We start from the raw sequence: 21,190 nt of genomic DNA on the forward strand, positions 1-21,190 counted from the left end.
TAACTGTGTTAAAAATCCCTGAGAGCTAAAGAACTACTTTGCATTATGATCCTGCAGAAAAAGTCCAAGTTCAGAAGGATCAGATAGGTCCTGAAATGCTAAAGGAAGCTGGTAAAAACAATAGGTCCTGGTAGGAAGACAAAAAATTTCTGATGATAAGTCATATTTTCCCTCTGGCAGTCTTTCAAGTGATGATAAAAAAAGAGCAGCAAGCTTCAATTAAAAGGAAATAGCTACCATTCCCCTGTAAGTTTTAATGTGCATTTTCATTTTTTACTCATCTGCTATGTAGAATGATTTAAAAAATAAAATAAAATAGAACCATGTTTTTCAAACAGAAAACCTACTCTACTTGGGCATCTTCTCCAGTCCTTGGTTTCTCTACATGAAAAATAGGAGTAATGCTGGCAACTCCACTGAGGAATAAAAGATCAGGTCTAGAAAGCATGTAGTCCTGTGATTGGCCTCAAGGTGTGTTTGCTGCTTTTCTCTTCCCACCTGTCTCCTGGTAAAACTCCAGTTATTCATATTGAGAGCCTCTTGTTTATTCAGGTATCTGTGTGATGTCATTATGCTAACAGTCATTTGTTTACACTTAGGAAATTAAAAGTAACTTTGAAAGAGTAATTTCAAAAGGGTTTTTCTTTTCTTTCTCTACAACAAAGCAGCCTAAAATTTTCATTTGAAACATACACAAAACTACGTGTTTGATTATAAAACCCATCCCTGGGTATCATATGAGGCTGTTTTCACCAGGACAAAATAGCTTTTCAAATGTGAAGAATAGTAGTACGATATTCTTTTTTTACAAAAGAATTCTGAAATTCTTTCCTTCTTACACACACACACACACACACACACACACACACACACACACACACACACACACACACACATTCTTCTCCCTCCCCCCAAAAAACACACCCTTCATTTCTATACTTCCTTAGAAGTGGTGAATGCAGTTACTCTCAAAACCTCCAAAGAATTCACTAGTATTAAAGCTCCAGTTAAGTCTCGCCACTGTTTGGTCACAGGGTTTTTCATTCTGTCCAAAGCTGATTGAAGGTCTTGTAACACATCTCTGTAGCTGTTTCCGTAGTGAGCACTCCAAGTATACAGAAAATCATAGGCAGGTTTCCACATCATCTATAAAGAAAAAAGTTAGATTGTAGTAGTGTGGAAGTAGAACAGAGATTAAAATAGATGTTTTAACAAAAAGATTTAAAGGCCTCTTAAGACTTAAAAGAAAATGGGATACCAACTCTTCTTGGACTTATTTAATGTCATTGAAAAGACGTTTTAATAACTATCTGTTCTCTGTTATATGTCTATGTTTCTAAAACTAGAGATTTTAAAAACAATTACTACAAGTGGTCTTTGTTTTTTTCCCGATCCGTCATCTATACATTGCTCATTGCCTTGATGTGAATATAACATTTCTTTTTGGTGATAAATGTTATTGAGATAAGCTTTTCACTGTCTGAAAGGCTTGTAAGGTTTAAGTAATAACTTTTATTGTTACCTGTGGTGAGTTTTATGACACCATATATCATAATAAGGGGCTATATAGTATATTTAACACTTTAAATCATTTTGCTCAAGCAAATCTATCAACGATGTAAAATGTAGTTTTATGATCAAGTCAAAATGAAAGCAAAAATATAGCTCTTTAACTTGAAAAATTACTTTAATGATACACTTATGACCAAAAGAAAAGTCAATATTCAGTACTTCTTCATGTTGCTTTCCCTAAGCACCTACCCATGTCAATGATGTCATTGTTTCCATAGAAATAAATGTACGTCAAAGAGATCTCCACATACAAGAGTATGAAATGGTAACCAAGGCAACCAGGCTCAGAGAGAATAGAGACAAAGGCAGACCAAATAAGACAAATTGTAGAATACACACACACATACACACACACACACAGCTTAAGATAAATTTTCTCTAGGAAAACAACAAAATGAACCATGTTCTTATAATTGGTATATTTGGAATGTAAAATATTACATGCTGCTTATTTGGGCTCACTCCATGAATTCAGTTGTGGTTCTATCACTTGCAAAATGTAAGAACACAGATTCTTGAGCTAAATATTATGCAGAATTGACCTCTTAAAATAGCGACTCCATTAACAGTAATATTACATGAAGTAGGGCCTTGGGATATAATTTTTCACCCTCCGTCAATATCCCCATATAGTCTACAATTGAAGTTAAAAGAACTGAAGACCTAAATGAGGAGTTTCATAATGTTTCTATTCAATCCACATAAAAGGCTCAAAGGCTAATATGATGCTATTTGTCCTAACTGGCATTCCTGGGGAGCCATGAACACCATAACCTCACCTCTCTTGATGAAGCTTAATTCTGCAAGGAATCAAATGAAAGAAAATTATCGAAGTTATAGTACATGGTGCAGTAACAGAAATCATCTTGGATTTTTGTATATAAACTTTACCCTCACCAACCGGAATCATAAAGAACAGTATCTTGTATCACAGATAGAACATGAATGAAGTGTCCTCTCATCTATTTTCCTGAAAATTTACACTGAAACCAAATATCACAAAGTACAGGTTGCCACTAGTAGCTCAGCAATGGAAGATGAGTTGAAACACATTAATAGAACCTTTTTGTCAGACTCAATCTTGGCTGTCACAGCTCAGATGCAAAGAAGCACTAAACAAATAGATTTTTCTGTAGTGGGTATATCCTAACCTTCTGTAAAAGTTCTGGGATCTATATTCTATATTGCATTCAAGTAAAAGTCCTTGATGCTCAACTAGCTGGTATGTTATTTTTCAGTTTGTTATGTATTGTTTAAAATAATGGTGTTTACGACTAAAGACTTCTAAGTCTGTTCTAAGTCCCTTAGTGACTGACTCTGATAAGAGATGTACTTGGAGATATTTTATGATAAAAAACTGAGAGCATTTAAATAACAAGGTGATGACATAGTAGATTAGCATACAGTATCACAGAAAACAGATGTCTTTTAAGAATTGCCAAATGGGCAATTTGGGGGTTGTTCAGTACTCTGCAGATTCAAGTACCTTTTTAGTCAGAAGCAGACAAACTGGTCCCACTGACTTTCCTGGTTAGAAATGCTCTTTGTCATCTATCTTGGGACAGCACTGTGAATTGCTATGTATAGAAAAGCCCTGAGGCACACTCAATTACGATGCAGCTTCTCGGTGCTGTTGGGGGCAAGAAATACAACATGCATGCAGAAATTAGAGACTACAGGATCAGGAGAGATCAATGACATAGCTGTTCACACATTTATGCAGAGTGTTACAGAACCCCCTCACATTTAGCAATTAATACTGATCGAAGAACAGCGCAGCCAGCTCTTGCAATTCAGAGAAATGTGAATACATTGCTAAGTCCTAGTCCTTAATTAAGACTTCTAAAAGTGTAAAGAGAATTCCCAGGAGTCTCCTGAATTAGCCAGAAATGCAAGGAGGTATATTGCTCTAAACTCATTTAAGATTCCCTAGGATCTAAATTGAAATTTTACTAGAAATTGGTATGATAGCTTTGGGCTGAAAACACATGGCATTGGTAAAATTTATGATTTGTACTAAAATATGAGCATATTTTGCATACGATTTTTGTTCTTCATTGCAGCAAACTAAATTTGAATAGTCCTTTGGTGCAAAATTTGATCCACTATATTTTATATATAAAATCATTGGTGGCTCTCAATGATTTTATAGATCATAGAGATGATGATGATAGAGAAACACTATTGTAGCACAAATACAATGAAAGTATTCAAAATACATCATTGATAATTAATTAATTCATTCATTTTTTTCACTTATTAAATCAAGATTTCTTGAGTACCTACCACTATGAGGAATTTTGTTACAGCAAGAAATAAACTAATTAATATAGCAGGGCTCTTGCTGTTTAGAAGCTTATAGCATAAGGGAGACACAAACACTAGACCACTGGATGAGTAAACTGGATGTGATAATTAATAGCAATTAGGAAAAACTCAAAAATTACTTGCATGTTTCAAATCAGTGTAAGAAAAAAAATCATTTCATTGACTTAGAAGCACAACTCTGCAATGGAAAGAAAGATGGGTTTTGGTGTTAGGGTCTTCACATCTGAGTTCCATTGCCTATTAGATGGGTCAGTTTGAGTAAACTGATCAAGTTTTCTGAGCTTTGAAGTTTTCAAGTCTATGAAATATAGATAGTTATTCCCAAGTCTTGTGTCCAAAGCACCACATGATGTGTCTGGTGTATAGTTTGCACTTCATACTTTTAAATAGGTTATGGGAAAAGGTGGGTACTTTTTGGTGGGGGCAAGATAAAGAGCCTAGTTTTAGCCCCATTGAGTGTGAAGTAAAGGAGGGTAAGTATCTGATAAGAAATTGGAATGGGGAGATGACCTCAAGGGAATAGTCAAAGGTTTGGCATCACTCATTCTACAGTAATGGAGGAAAGTATGAGAATAGGAAAAGCACCAGAAAAGAGAACAAGGGGATGAAAAATTTAACCCACAACTAAGTCCACAATTAGTGGCTACAAGTAAAAAATAGAAACAGTAAAAGAATGGAGAGAAGCTGGAACCAGAGCGATAGAAAATAAAGGTCTCTTCGTGCTGCAAAAGCCAAGGATTAATAGCATCCCCAAAAGGACATCCGGTGGCTCCCTAGAGCCAACGCACACAAGTTCGCTAGAGCTGGTTATTCATACATATATTTTCCCAAGTCTACATTCAGTGGCATCACATTGAAAGTTAAATCATACATGCTGGGAGTATTTACACCATGAAAGTTCACAAAAACTCTAAGGCTTTTCCCCCTTGGAGAGCTGGTTATTAAACATTGAACAGCATGTCACTGAGGACATCCCTTTTCTGTTACTTCCCCACTGCCTATAACATCAAGTGTATGAAGAAAAACTTAGAAAAGCCAGGATTGAGGCAATTAGCAGGTAACCTTGGAGAAGGCAGTTTCAAGAGAGAATCAGAGGGCATAGTACAGGCATGGGCAGGTGAAAGAGAAAAGAAAACCATAGATAAATGGGTCATGTTTGGAAGTGAGTATTTAAGAAAGAGAGACAGAACAAGAAGCAACAGTGGAAAATGGAGGTATTTTAAAAAAAAAAAAATCTGTGAAAAGTAATATTCTACAACAGAAAGGAGATTTTAGTTTGAATCCTAATTTTGCCAGATGGAGAATTTAGAGTTGTTGAGGATTAAAAAGGTGACATTTATAAAACACACAGGAAGAAAGGTTAACTTCCTTTAGGCAGAAACATAAACACAGAAAGATGTTAAAATCATTATGGAGTAGGGGTATGTAATTGAGGTGCAAGTATCGAGAAAAATTGAGAAGGAATGGGATCAAAAGCATATGTCAATAGTTATATACTTGATACACTGATAAAAATATTAAATTTGGGGAACTATGTTTTCCCTTAATGAGCACATCTTTGCCAAGTGGGGTAAATACAAGGGATCTTCAAAAAGTTCATGGAAAGTTTCATATTACCTTTCAATTATATTTTTCCACAAACTTTTAAGTGCCCTCGTATAGGTTCTTTTATATTGACCTTTGCTTTAACAAAGCCTGATATAAGTCCAGCATTCATCAATGAAATAAATAGTCAAATCAATTGTATTTTTTTTTCCTTTGTGGCATAAGTATATGACATTTGGACTCAAGTCCTTAAATGTTTACACTCTGATTTCTCCAGCATTTCTTATCATCTTATTTCACTCTAGTTTTCTCACTATGTGAACAAATTATCAAAGGCAAAGACACAAGAGGTAATTTGTGTATATTAATTAACTATATACTCTATAAAATTATGTCCTAAAACACATACCCAGTAAGGTCATAACGGAATCTACATTTTGTAGTAAATTACAGAGAAAATGAAGTCATCTTCTCTGAAAATTTCTGAAGGAATAAGTAAGGTTAAATAAATAATTTACCTTCTGGACTGACCTAAGTTAAGTCTTTCAAAAGCTAGAAAAGAGTTGTGGACAGCCAGGATCTCTTTCAGGTTTCTGTTATCTGATATCTATTGAATGTTTTAAAAACAGTTCTTCCGCTCTTGCTCAATGTTATGATTAAAGGATGATATGCAGAAACTCTGAACTGTGCTTTGACAAATCAAAAGGAAAGCATGCTCTTGAGGGTTAGTTTTTATTGAATTATTCTTAACCGCAAAACACATTCTCCCAGCTTTCTCATCTCTGTTACAAATAGTTGATACATAGGCTTCATTCGCATACCTTTACTCTTAGATTTTTAAATGTTAACCTCATGATTTCATGAGTTTATCCTTGAATAGGAAGCATGAGAATGATAAAAGCACAGAGTTGTTAATTTCTTATTTGTGTGTGTTGATTTCTTTATATAAAGAGCAACAGGATCATTATTTAATTTGCTAAACAAGTTGAGCAGTCTCCCAAAATCCCAACATTTGTGTGGAAGTAATACTTCTTTTCTTTATCTTCTCAGTATTAGAGAGCAAAGCAAAAAGAGTGCAGTTAAAAAGTAATAAATGAAATGTCAAAAAAAATGAAATAAGAATAGAGACCAAAAAAAAAAAAAGTTTTCCAAATTTAGAGTGCTTATTCCCAGAAGCCAAGAAGACTCATAGATAATGCAGTAGATAATAAAATGCAACATGAATAAAAGCAATTCAGATTGAGCATAGCATTTGTCTTTTTTTAGATCATAAAATATGAATAGCATAAAGAATGCAATTGGTTTTAACTACCTTTGGATAATTACATTTTGCCACATTAAAGGATTAATGATCCACCTAATTTCCTCATAAAATTATAGAAGCAACATTTCAAGTACCATTAGCTGAAGATGTATTAAGGCAAATTTGCCTTATTAATGATTATTACATGTGTTCTATCTTCAGTACATCATTTACAATATCCAGATAGGCTTTACATCACCTGTAATTAGTAAGTACATAAATATTGTTGAAGATAAGGTTGCCATTATCTTCAGAAGAAAAGGGGGGCTAACATATGAAGGGGTCCCTATTTCCTCAGAAGGGTGATAGTGCTTGGTTAAAACTTGACATAAGATTCCCTTGGAAAAGTCTGTTTGGGGACATCCAGCTAAGTTTGCCTTGAGAATAACCACTTGGAACTTCAGGGATTAATCACAAACCAGAGGAAGATAGAGGCCCCATTCCTTACTAGTGAACCTGCTCAACACAGTCTACCATCATAAGAAAACTTACTGGTCAAGCCATTCTAACCAACTCCTAATTAGAAAGTTTCCTTGATTCCTCCTCATTATCACCTCCCTTTTCGGCCCCCACCACAAACATATATTAGTAGAGACATATGGACATCAAAGTTTAAAAAGACTGGGCTTCTCTGATCCCATTTTTCACTGTACAATTAAAACAAATGAGGGAAAATATAATGGCAAGAGCTCTGGATTTAGAGACAGATATCTTGGGTTTGAATCTAGTCTCTTGACTTACTAGGTCCAGGATTCTGGGTAAGCTATAAGATTCCTCTGGGTTCTTATTTTCCCTTTCTGTCAAATGTGGGGAAAAAAAGTGTACCCAATTCCATAAAAGCACTGCAAAATATTCAAAGAATCAGATGTAAAAGTTCCTGGCATACACTAGGTGCTCTATTAGTGCTAATTGTGATTGAGTTTAAAGTTAAAAAACAAAACCACAGTCAAATATCCAGGAAAAGAATCCAGGTCATGTAGCTATAAATACAGAGCCATTTCACTAAAATATTGTCACAAATTTATTTCATTATTAACCAGTTTTAATAAATGCTGATTTAAGTCTCATACTTAGCTGGACTTTGGTTTTCTGAAATTCCCTATTGTTTATGTTCCCTAATAATAAACCTTGGTAAAGAAAACTTAAAATGAAAATCAAATAGAATCACCTCTAAATGCATTTTAAAATATCTTTATAATATTTAACATAATATGTTTATTACTTCTATTTGATTTTCAGTGTGATAATGAGACATGTAATATAGAACCAAATCAAAGATCATAGGAATACAATGCGTTACCCCAGAAATTTGACTGATGTCTTTGTTTCTTCCATAATTTCAAAAAACGGAATATCTTTTTGAAATTAAAGATTTCAGCAACAGGAGTAAAGTTATGCAAAGTATACTATGGTGATCTAGCTAATGTCACTGTGCCAAATCTCTAGTTCAAACACAAAGATTTGAGAAACTATTCTGTACACTTTACCACTCTTAGATGAATTTCCATCTAACACTTTTCCCTTCTTTTAGAAATTGTTTAAGTATATTTCTCACTTTAGAAGAACAGCAGCAAAAAATTTATGTCCTAAGGCTAGAACTGAACAAGGCCCAGATACAGAACCGCAGTTGCCACATAAACCAGAAAACCATAATAGTCCAAGGACATTCCTTTTACCTTTTGCAAGAGCTATTTTCCAAGGAAAATGAAATTGTGCTGAGCCCATAAGAAAAAGCTGATCAGTCAAGATTTTTTCATTTCTTTCCAGGCATTGCTATCCTACCAGTTTCTCAAAAGAGAAGCCTTGAAATCATTGCTGACTTTTTCCTTACCTACATTCTTTCTATAGTTACTCTCAGCCATATTATTAGAAAATTACTATATTTTATTTCTTTTCCCAAAATCATTCAATGTCTTGTAGTTGGTGAATTCACCTCTTCTTCATCAAAATAATAGATAATATGTATTTGGTAATTATAAAACGCAAAGCATACTCCCAGATATTTTATACATTATCTCATTTGATCCTCCAAACATCTGATGAGTAAGATAGTATTATTTTTCTCATTTTACAGAAAAAAAAAGATTTTTAGAAAAGTCAAGTAACTTGTTCAAGGTCTTAGGGCTAATAGGTGGTAGAGCTGGAACAGGAATCCAGACTAGGAATATTAACCTCTGTGTTCTGGAAGTCATTCAAGACTCTCCTCCATTGGTCCCGCCATTTGATCTGACCACATCTCCCAATAAATATTAAGATCAACTCTTCTCTTCATCCCATGTCTCCTCAGCATCTTTAGAACTTACATCCAGAAGCTCTGAAATCCACTTCTAGTCTTCTCCAATTATTCAAATGCTACGTATCCTTCAAGACTAGGATGTGTCTCCTAATTGCTCCTCCACTTTGAACTTTTTTTAAATTAGTTAATTCTGACAGGGTTTACCATCAGTAGAACACAGTGATTAGGACTCTGAGTAAGACAAACTGGATTCAAATGTAGTTTTGTTGCTTAATAACCACGTAACTCTTGATAAATTACACAAATGCATCCATCCTCAGTTTGCATATATTTAAAAAATGGACGGTTATAATGTCTTCCTTACAAAGTTAATTGAAATAAATGAGCTATTGTAAAGAAAATGCTCATCATAATTAGCTGATACTCAGTAAACAATAAGTTACAACTACTATTCTCATCCGATCATATACTTCTTTAAAATATTATAACAATTCAAATATTAAAAGTTTATCCCAATTCCTGGGCCACAATAAAACTTGCCTTTAAATAGAAAGAAAATTTTATTTTTTCATTCTGTTTATGGTTTATTTGTGCTCTTAAACCAGTGGTGAGAACTGATAGACCCAGAATATGTGTTAAAGGGGGTGGATGAATTAAATACTGAAGCAAGGATAGAGAGGTAAGATATTAAATATGTGGGAAGAATTCCATGTAGAATATTTTATTCACTTATAAAAAAAAAAAGAGCTGTTTGAGGATCACCTACTTTCCCATTTGTGATCTAGGCAGAATAAAATGCTCTGAACACTCCAGCTGTCAGTCAGAACATGAGAAGGAACAAAGATTGTGACTCCAATATACAACAGTGGGTAGATCTGTATTGATTAGACGGTAACTTTTAAAAGACTTAAAATATACCTTGCCAGTTATACTCATAACTCTGTACAGGTGGGTGAATTCTGAGATGGAAAAATATTGCAATTAGGAATATTGACTTCACTGGACTACCATAGGGAAGGTCAGATAAAACCATCCTCAATAGTTGAAGTGGAGGTCAGTGGACAAAGGTAATTTAAAAAGGGAAGTGAACCTTTACTGTCCTTGGTGAATGAGGATTCTTAATGAATAAAATGGAAGTGCATAATCTTTATTGTTAGGCATGCAACAAATAGGAGAGCATTGTAGGGAAATTATTGTCATATATGGTAATAATTTCCAGAAGGCTAAGTAAAGAGCAGCCATTTTAAGCCTGTGAATATCTTAACCCTGAAAGCCCCAGCAATTCCCCTTGTAAAATCCAAGTTTTTCTAAATGGGCTCTTTTTTGAATATTCCATTGATTTTTCTTTATTTTTTTTGTAATTAAAGCTCTAAATATTTTCAGAAAAACTTTAATGAATTTTCAATAACTGTCACAGAAAAACCTCAGCAACAGTTCCATCTTTGTATAGCATAAGCATTTTTTTCCAAAAGAAATACTCTGAAAAACATATTTTGCTCATGATCAGATTCCAAGGTTTGTAGTTTTGTTTTTATGCAGGAATTACAATGTCATTAGAAAAACTGAGTAACATTTCTTAAAATTTATCTTGGGGAAATGACTAATTTAAGAAAATGGCATTCTCAAAAGTCTCCAAAGGGGCTTTTTTTTTTTTTTTTTTTTTTTTTCTCTCTCTCCTTGGGAAAGAATAAGAAATGGCTAAAAGTATTCAAGAAAAATCTGACAGACATACTATTAATATTCTTTACTCTTCGATTGGCTTCAGGCTTGACAAAGATGTTGAAGCAAATTTTGGTAGTATCATACCATGGCTTAAAAAGAGGATGAAGTAAAGATGAGAGGAGTTGCTTATACCCCAAGCCCTGACCATACCTCCTGACTCATGGCTTGGTCACCATATTGGATTTGGAGTGGTGTAATGTTAGAGTACCTGGATCCTCAAGTCAGAGGTCTGTTCTGTAAACTTGGTTTCATGACTTTCTAGCTTTATATGTTTAAGCAAGTTACTTATCCTCTGTATATCTTAGATAATATTAGTGTCTGCCCCACAAGTCTTTGTTGAAAGTGCTAAATAAGTTAATTTTTGTCATGTTCCCAGAACAGTGCCTGGCACTAAGTAAGTTCTAGATAACTGTCTGTTACATACAGCAAAAACAGAACAAAGGGGAAAGAGAGAAGTTGGAAAGGACAGAAAGTTAGCAAAAGAGCTCAGTTGTAGGCATTAGCACACACACGGGGCAATTTTTGGAGTATGCTTCCCGAGGAAGCAAAATAAAGGAAACCAAAGTAGTACAGGAACTACCAATCCTGGTGACCTTCCTGCCCCAATGCCTGTCCCCTCCCTATGCACTGTCTACCCAGAATTAGCATCAGTGTCTTTGGAAATCAACTACTTGTCTTATAAATTGATCATATTTAGGAATCACCTCCTTCCAAAGAGAAAAAAAATTGTACAGCTATTTTTTGGGGGGATGGAAATTAGCATACATTTACCCTTTAGTCGAAATGGCCTAATTATGCATCATTTGGAATGGCCTTAAGCCAATACACCATGGAATTTTCCTAAGTATTTAATAACGTGGATCAGAGTGATGACTGTTAGTTTTAGTCACCATAAATTGAACTATAGCCCCTAGAAAGACACTGAGGGGCTTTCCTTTCTGCTTCTGAGTATTTACCAGCCACAGGCATAGACTTAGTCATTTGTGATTTGGGCCATGCAAAAGTAAATAATGGAAAATTAGGCTGTTGGTTGGCCCTCATCATGATCTGGGGGACGACAAACTATAAACAAGTACAACTAGAAAGAAGCCAGATGCTTAAAGAGGCTGACCGAATAAATAGGTTTCTGATAAATAACTCTTAACAAAACTCTTTTAAAAACAGAGACTTACTAAGAAAAAAATTAAGTCCTACTTTTACTTAGACAACTTTTTAATCTGTTCACTGAAATATCAGAATCAGAACAGCATAACCCTCATTGGTTCTTTTTTCTTTCTTAAGTGTTTCTCATCTTTCAGCTTATTTAATCGACACTTGAGTCAATTTTGTGCAGTGCACTCAATGCTATATTATGCTCATTTATAGGTTGGAATGCCCTTCTAAGTTTATGGAGATAAAGGGTAAATCCATGCTCAGTCTTTGGCTGCTCCTGGCTGAAGAGTCTCCTTTTAGAGGAGTCCCTGCTGGAGAGCCAGGCTACAGGAAGTCACAGGCAGCCTGCTGACACTTCCACTGCTCCTGGGATTCAATGGACTTGATTGGACTCTACACTTCATGGAAAGGTGGCTTTGTCCTGTTCACCCAGCTGGAATAGTTGCTTCAAATAAGAAAAAATTTCTCAAAAATTAATACCCAGCTCTATGCCCAAAGAAGAAGTAGAGAATGTAGCTTCTCTTCCTACCAAGTCATCATCCAACGAAAGAGAGAATTTTTCCCTAAATTCAAATATCTTCAAAATGCTTACACTCATGTGAGAGAAAGATACAGAACATCTTAATATGTGCTTACCACTGAAATATTTTTGTTTAATTCAATAAAATTTGACTCACATTTCTTTATGATAATCTGGAGAAAATATTTATCTAACTTGTGCCTAAAAACAATATTTGAACATTAACATTTCCAAAGTCTGGCAACATTATCTTCAAAATTATGCAAATTATTGTAAACCAGAGGTACATTTTAAATCGATCTACATGCAAAACACCATGTCATGCAAGGACACCAAGCACCGGGATTTTTCTCTCACAGACAGAGCCCATGATGTGCAGCACTCAGTTGAAGGAATAGCCACGGCAGGCAGGCGTGCTCAATTCAAGATTCAGTCACCTTCATTCAACCTGCCCTTTTTCCATTCGTGATTATAAAACCAGTTTTTATAGACAAACTCTATAGGTAAAGACTACTGTCATAGAAAGCAAACCAAAATGTTTTTCTTCCTTTGCAGAAAAGGGAAGAGATAACGTCAAGTGGTAGAACATGATACACTACTTTTATATCACACAAATGTATTAGGTTATCTATTACCAATAACACAGGCAAAAAAGAAAAACAAAAAAACTATATTTGCATGATAAATATTTACTTTGTACTAAGTGTTCTCATTTTGTATTTGATGTCTATAGATCTTGTATGCAAAGGTGTGAAGGAGATAATGTAACTCTTAGGTATCTCTATCTCTCATTACCAGTGGCCCCAAACCAGCCACCCTCTTAATGTTTCTTGTCACAGAGCATTTATCACAAATGACCAAGTCTATGCCTGCCTTGTTCTGACTTGGTTCTATCTCCTCCCTTCAAACTTTACCTGTTCTATGCCTCGAGTTCTTATGGCCCTGCCTACTTACCAACCCAATTGATCCATTGATTTGATCAAAAGCCATGTTAATACGAAATCCATTAGGAGAAACATCAATATATTTTAAAGGCTTTCAACAGATTTTAACAGTTGATGGGTTACAGGGACAGTGACTTTAGTTAATGGATCTTCTTGGACACTCTCCCAATTCATCCATAAATGAGGTACCGGCTTGATTATATTTGTTTTACTTGGTCTGCAACTTTTCACTATTGAGTTAAACAAATGAAAATCTTACCTCAACAGCAACACCTCCAGCTTTTTCCTGATGAGGAATCTCATACGCCTCCATTTGTTGCTTTGTGAGTCGTGCTACCTTTTCAGCTAGTTCCCTCCAGCCTTTTCCAAGCTTGACAGCTGAAGTCAGAATAACAGCCTCTTGGATGAGATGTGCTACTAACCCTTGACAATCCATCTTCAGCAGAGCCTGCAGCAACAATTGCAGGTCATAATTATAAGCAACTAATTTGGGCTTTTTCCCATAAATTAAAATTTTTATTACATAGTCTAGAAATTGAAGTTCTTTTTTTCACTGTACATATAATTGAGTTTTCTAAAACTCAAAATGTTGATTCAGTTTTAAGCAAATTCAAAAAGCAAACTATAGTGGACATAACTAAACCACAATTAAGGAAGATGTAGAACTAACTCAGTGACTAATTATAGGACCTTGAGTAAACCATTTAATTAAAATGTGTTTAAATATCCTTAATTGTAAAGGAAGGAAGTTGAACTAGATATTTGCAAAGGTACTCTCAGGACCCAATAGTCTATAATTTCTCAATCCAGGATTGATTATTCACTCACAAAAAATAATTCCTTGCCTTACCAGAAGATTGAATACAGGATTTCTCCAAAGACTGAGTACACTAATGATGGTAAACATTATTCTCCCTTTTACCCAAATGTGATTTAAAACTTCCCAGAATCATGCCTATTGCATAAAAATGAGACATTCCTTCAACTTTGAACAAAGCTATTGAAGTTTATAAATTTAAAAAATTAACCATCTCCCTCACTACCATTAAAATTGTGTTAAATATAAACCACAAGGTATTAAAGATAAAACACTTAGTCTTCACGAATGCAAAATGAAAATGCTTCAGACTCATTTTTTCTTTCTTTATTAGGCTTCTGAGCTCTGTCACTCACCATGCTTATTTCAAGCAAATCTAGAATATTCTGTTTTGCCTTCAGTACATTGTAGAGATATGGAATTATATCTGACTATATCTATTCTCTGTTCAAACAAGCAAATAAACATGTTTGGTAGCCCCTCATTTAATGGCACTTAGAAGCTTTATCTACCAATATGAAACAACAAATAAAAATGAATGACCAAGTAAGGGAACTATTAAAGTCCATGGAGTGTTAATTTCCATGGAAGGATACAATTAGAAGAACTACCCATGGTTCTAATACATAGACTATACTGATCCATACATTTATACTGAGGAGTTACGGCCTCAGTGAGAAGAGATACTGAATGAGTCAGCAGGCCTTGAAGGTGCTTTTAGTAACCTGTGGAGTGAGTTTACCACTGTGTATTCTAGTTTCTTGGTTTAGGGAAAAGAAATCTGCACTTGAAGTCATAAAACTTGAGTTTAAAACCTGGCTCTGCAAAATAAAGGACTTTAGATGCATCACACAATATCTCTATTTAATGATTTCTAAAATGGATATATTGGTAATACCACCTGTCTAATTCTTCATAATCATGAAAATGGAATCAGATGCTGAAGTGCTTAGAGAGTATCAAGTGTCAAGTAATAAGGACAGCCAATCTCAATGTCTAGAAAAGACTAAAGGGTTTAGACCGATCTTTTTTTTACCTTGATCAGCTCCCTTCCAGCCACCCCAAATTAATACACAATCCAAGAAAAATATATACTCACTATGCAAATAAAGAAACAACTCTACACCCTACACTCCATTAGACAGCTAGGCCTAAGTCCCTTTCAAACAGAAATCCTGGCTCCTCTACCAAGGCACAGTACGAGGTTTTGGGCCCCCAGGTAACTACCCCCTTGAATGGGCTCTCTACCATCACTGTCTCATTAGCCACTCAAGGCATTCTATTAATAATCAAACTTGCCAAGAGTGCGGGAATCATCATTCTTAAATTTTCAAACCATTTGGCCAATATAACCTTTTTTTTAAGCCACTAAGAGAACAAAAGAAAGCAATTTTTAATTTAAACCTGTGCAAGTGCAAGCAAACATGAGCTATGAGAGGTAATGAGCTATTGTAAAACTAGGTGGAGCAGCTTCTAACACTCAGTCTCCATTGACTCTGAATGGCCCCGATGAAGTGAGAATGCAGCACACCGTAATAGACTTAACAACTGGAAGTTGAAACTTTTAATTCCTCTCAGTATTTTTGCAGAATCATCAGACAAATTGAAGAAGAAATGTTTTATACATATTTCTTTCTTTATTATATAATTATTAATGTCACAAATTAAACTCCTCCTCCAAATTTCTTCTTCTCCTTTTGCACCTCGACTAAATCTTTGCACCTTTGTGTGTGAACCCGTCTGCATAATCTTACTCATCTGCTATAGGGCACCAGCCTTTCCCAGTCATATGCCATTTAATACATATACCAACACACACTTACACAAACATTTTTACACTCACAAACACCCATAAAACTTTGTTTCAGGAGGGTATAATAGTTTTAAGCATGATTTTGGAACCAAAAATGTTTCAAATCTCATCTCTGATAATAACCAACTATGGGGCTTTGGGCAAACTGCCTAACCTCCTAAAACTCAGTTTCTTCCATTTGTAAGATGGTGATACTAGCTACACTTACCCCATAGAGTTGTTATAATGAGTAAATGAGATAAAGTGTATAGAATGTTCATCACAGGGCCAAATACATAGGAAGCACTAGAGAAGTATTAGCTATCACTGTTATTATGTGTACATCCACATTTTAGCCAGTTTTAGAAATATCCTCTTGATTTTTTGTTATTTTGGGGGGGGGGGGTTCGGTAATGGGCCACAATAATCAACCACATTGTATATTGACAAAATAAAATAAAATTTAAAAAATAAAAATAAAGGCAAAATAATTCTTTATAACTCTCTACTGAGCCTTCCATGGAGGTGAATACTATGCTGAAAAAAGTTGACCCTAAGAGTCCTATTACAACATTAAAACAAGAGGATTACAAGAGAATTGCCAATCATTGTTTAGGTTGTGACGCACTGCATACAGAAGAATATTGAATTACTAATGTAACGGATATTGATGATTTGATAAAACAAACAAACAAAAAACACTGAAAATTGGACTTCTAGCAATGGTCAAGTTAGTTCTGTTTCAATTTTCTCATATTTACCATGTTATGGATATGAAACTTCTCTGATATTTTAAGGTCTGTCTTATATCTGAGAGAGGAAGAGAAGACAACTCAACTGTTAGGGCCAGCACAAATGAAACCTTAGAGCTTCCTTTAAAAGATGATTGAGGGGGCTATTTTCTGGGAAAATCACAATTGAATCTCAAACTTAAGAAACCAATTATATGATCTTGCAGGAAAAGCTCTATATTTGCAATGAAATGCCTTCAATTTATTTGAGACTGCTAATTTTTAAAAAATTTCTCCTCCTGTATGTTTGGTTATAAATATTGTCAAGGTAATAAATTTTCTAGGGTAAATAAATTGCTATGAACAAGTAATACTTACCACAATAAGTTCATAGAGAAACTTCCTTGTATTTCTATCTGTGTGGCAATCTTCCTTTAACTTCTTTATAACGTAAGAAACTTTTTCTGATTCTTTGTCTGCTTGTGTTTGATCAAAATCTTCCAGTGCCAGAGGAGAGTAACCTAGGACATTAGCTAAAACTTTCCAGTCATAAACATTTTCTGACACCAAGGTCAATACAGCTGAGTAGATATAAGTCAGTTTTTTAAAGGGCAGGGCAATTTGTTCAAGTAGATTTCTGGTTGTAAAGACACTATCTGACATAGACATTACTTGTTCCTTTGAAATCACCTTGACATTTTTGCAATGCACAAGTCCAATCTTACCTCTGAGGACACCCACATACCATTCCTTCACTTTGGACTGCCCAATGGCTTTGACCTTACCTTCTCCAAGAAGACCTATTGTGTCCCCTTTGAAATATTCAAGCAAGTAGTCAATCTTGATTTGTCTTAGCACTGTCTTCAAGGTAACCCCATAGTTGGTAAAGTTCAATTTTTTATCTTGAAATGTTGGATATTTAACAAGCACTGCTGGTAATAAAGGATCAGACTTCATTTCCTTCTCCTTCTGCAAATAACCTGGCAGATGCGAAAGTCTTTTTAGGTTTGGGGCTGGATCAGGTGTAGTGATAAAGAACTGTGCAACTGGTTTACCATTGGGAGGCTCTACCTGAACACGGAAAACAAACAAGTGCATCTCTCTGTGGTCAACTACAGAAAATAAAAATTGTTGATGAACTACTTCACCTGATTTCAATTGCTTTTGTTTGATTCTTTTTCTTTCTCCTTCTGCCTTTACTTCAAAATCTGGGTCACATGAAAAAACAGAAATACTTAAATTTTGTGGCTTGTCAAGTAAAAATGAATGCTTCCCCCAGAGCTGAAATACAACTGGAGATGTGTTTTTCCCACCCTTCTTAATATCAGAGATTGTAAGCTTTCTTGGCATATAACTGTGTCCACAAACTATAAAAATAACAGTGAAACTGGGATGGATATATTTGGGTCCGTAAATTCCAACTGATGTGGTTTTGTGAATATAATCCCAAATTGTGGCAGCTGGTGACTGGATAGCTTTAGCTTGTGCTGCAACCACTAAATACATCACCTGACTCAAGTCAATTAGCTTGACCTGGATGGTGTCTTTATAAATGTAGCAATTGTTTAACACTTTGAAAGGGCCTTCTTTATCCAGGCTATGTAAACACACCATTTCTGTCATGACTTGGCTGAAAGGATCCTTTCTCACTTCAGCCCCAATTTTTATTTCCAGCAAAATAGCTTCCATTGTATTAAGGTTACCTAACTTGATTTCCAAGAGCGGGCTTACAGTGCATGAAAGATCATGGTTAAGTAAATGTGGAGGATCAAGAAAAGCCCTTAGAGAAACCTCTTGGAATTCTCCCACAGCTACATGACCTTGGGGCACATGAACAGTGATATCTGAATCAGGTAACTGTACCGACCCTCCTTGGTGGTTTACTTTACCAACTACAATAATCTCTGCAACTTGTGTTTGGGCCCAGCCAGGGCTCTGATTAATTGTATTCAAATCCAGGCAGGAACGGGCCAGCTGCCGTTGACTTAACCAAGCCATTTTATAAGCCTCTCGATCATTTTGAAGCCATTCCAAGTCTTGTACTAGGATCTGGTCAGAGTTATGTATACTCTGATGGGCATGTGCTGTGTCATCTAAAATGTCCAAAAGTTCTGAAACACTTTTAGATCTTCCAGACTTCCTCGAGGAAGACTTCCTGAGCAACCGATGCACATCAAGTTCATCACCAGAGGAATCAAAAGAATTTTCAGTTTCTATTTCTCTAAAAAGAAGAAAAGGATCTTCCTTCAAGATGGAAATATTCTCTCTCTTTCGGTTATTTCTTAGCTGAGTTATGTCATCCAGAAATGGGTTAGAAGCAGACAGTTCATTCCAGAATGGATTTGTAGCTTTAGAAGCATTATTACCACCAAAAGTGAAAGCATCCAGACAACTGCGAAGCGAATCTGGGTCTTGGCATTCTTGTAATTTAAATAAAAACAAAGCAAAACAAAGATGAGAAGGCATTCCGATATAGAACCAAGATTAATTTTTCCTATAGCTTACAAAATCAGGGCTTACTTTTTGTTTTGCTTTTTGATCTCCAATCTGAAAGCTTCTACAAACTTAATGTTAAATTTGGTTAAATTTGCATGTAATGAAGAAAAGAAAAATTTTCTACCAGGTTATTTTGACCATATGTTATATTATTTTATCTTAAGAAATTATGATTTATAAACTAAACAGATACATGTTAACACTTTAGATAAAAATATATTTAACACATTTTCCTTGAAAATGACCAAGACTAGATGTACTTATGCTTAATTATTTTATGTTTCATTTTCACAAATGGAAACCTCTGAACAAACAGAATAGTTCAGTCAATTATCCAGATTTTCTAAACATTGAATAGCTGATCTTATTAGATGGAGAATGTTAAAGTGTTCTTTTTTCAGATATTTAATATGTGAAAAAATTAAATATATCTGTTAACAGCTAAAATAGTTTTTCAAAAACAATATACTAAATTAGACAATCATCATTACTTTCTTAGATTATTTTCTAATAACTTTATATTGATAATAACATCGAAATTTTTTTCATGATAAAGAACACTGAAAAAATAGACCACCATTGAATTTACTGCTTGAAGGAATTCATGGAATTTTTGCGAGCTCACAGTGGCAAAAGTGGTCTTACCACTAAAAAAGAAACATTATTTTGGAAAGTGAGTGTTTTAAGAATTAGTTGCACATTAAAATATCGACATCTGTAGCTTAAGAATCTCTGTATATCCCACAATACTGAAGTCATTTTTTTTCTGTTCAGAGCAACTCATACTTGGTCATTTCTCAGTAAATATTAATAATGACTGTGGATTTTGTGAAGCTCATGCTGCTTTAGAGAAAATGATAGCCAAATGGCCATCCAAATTATCAGAATTTCTATAGAAAAACATAATTCCAGTAAACTGTCAGATTTTTTTTGTTTAATATACATAGAACTATCATTTTGATTGAAATGAGTTATATGTGTAATATGTTAAAAATTAGAAGATACAATTTGAAAAATAAAAGTGGTACTTTTCTTATTTCCATACTTTTCTTCAATACAGTTATCCTTAACTCTTTTAAAACTTACTTTCCCCTGAGGATCAGTTCAATTATTTTATGCTCCATGAAGTTTTCTTAGGAAAATCCAACCTTCACAGATCTTTTTTTTACTCCAAAATATGTTATATTTAATGCATATACAGCTCATTTATTAATAAATTTTTGCCTTTTTATAATATTTATTGTAATCTATGTTGGCTATGCTATTTTATTTTGCACAATTTTTTATTGAAGCATAATTGATTATATGTATTTACAAGGTACAAAGTTGACTATCAATAGTTGTGTACAATATGTAACTATTTCAATATTAACTTTTAATTTTCTATATCACTTTTCAGAGGTAGACCTTCAACATTTACTGGTGATGAATTGTATTAACTTACATGGATAAATTACAATAGTTATAAATTTCTGTACCTGTAATGTTGCAATTATTTGAAAGTTCTCTGGCTTCCATGTCAACCAAGTTTCCTTCAGACCTACTTCGTGCAATTCTTCCTGACCAAAAATAGGCTCTCTCATTGATTAACATTTTCCTACCTACAAAATAAATAGATATGTATTTTTTTTATAAGCCTACACATACAGATTGGCAGAGAAAACAAACTCAAAGTGGTCATATATATTTATATAGAAAACTGCAATGTACAAACACTCTACATAGGTCAAGTATTTCTGGTAGAGAATGCTGGACTAGGTATCTTGAAATATGTACTAGTAATCCACTGAAAAAAGCTCAGATTTTGGATTAACACCAGTAAATAAGCCTGGAAATGCATTATTAATCCCATAAAAAAGTAATTAATAAAAATCCCAAGGACAAGAAAAAAGAATAGTAATTTGAGTAAGTTGAAACCTCACATTCCCTATTTGGTGATTGGAAGATTAAACATCCAAAACCTGAAAATTCTCTCCTAAATCCTGCTATACATTTAATGCAGTTCCAAGATAAATCACAACATTTTACGTAT

General features: G+C 34.5%; 1 protein-coding gene across 1 annotated transcript; it reads right to left on the minus strand.

Annotated features, from left to right (window-relative positions):
• Positions 1–933: 933 nt before the first annotated feature.
• On the minus strand, positions 934–20,751 carry MACC1 (MET transcriptional regulator MACC1). Its single transcript, XM_063098670.1, has 4 exons — positions 20,637–20,751; positions 17,041–19,082; positions 13,582–13,770; positions 934–1,146 (listed from the first exon to the last, which is right to left on the minus strand). The coding sequence occupies exons 1-4, from the start codon at positions 20,749–20,751 to the stop codon at positions 934–936; spliced, it is 2,559 nt and encodes an 852-aa protein (XP_062954740.1).
• Positions 20,752–21,190: the final 439 nt, after the last annotated feature.

The sequence above is a fragment of the Cynocephalus volans genome, chromosome 6, assembly GCF_027409185.1.
Source record: "Cynocephalus volans isolate mCynVol1 chromosome 6, mCynVol1.pri, whole genome shotgun sequence".
Taxonomy (NCBI): domain Eukaryota; kingdom Metazoa; phylum Chordata; class Mammalia; order Dermoptera; family Cynocephalidae; genus Cynocephalus; species Cynocephalus volans.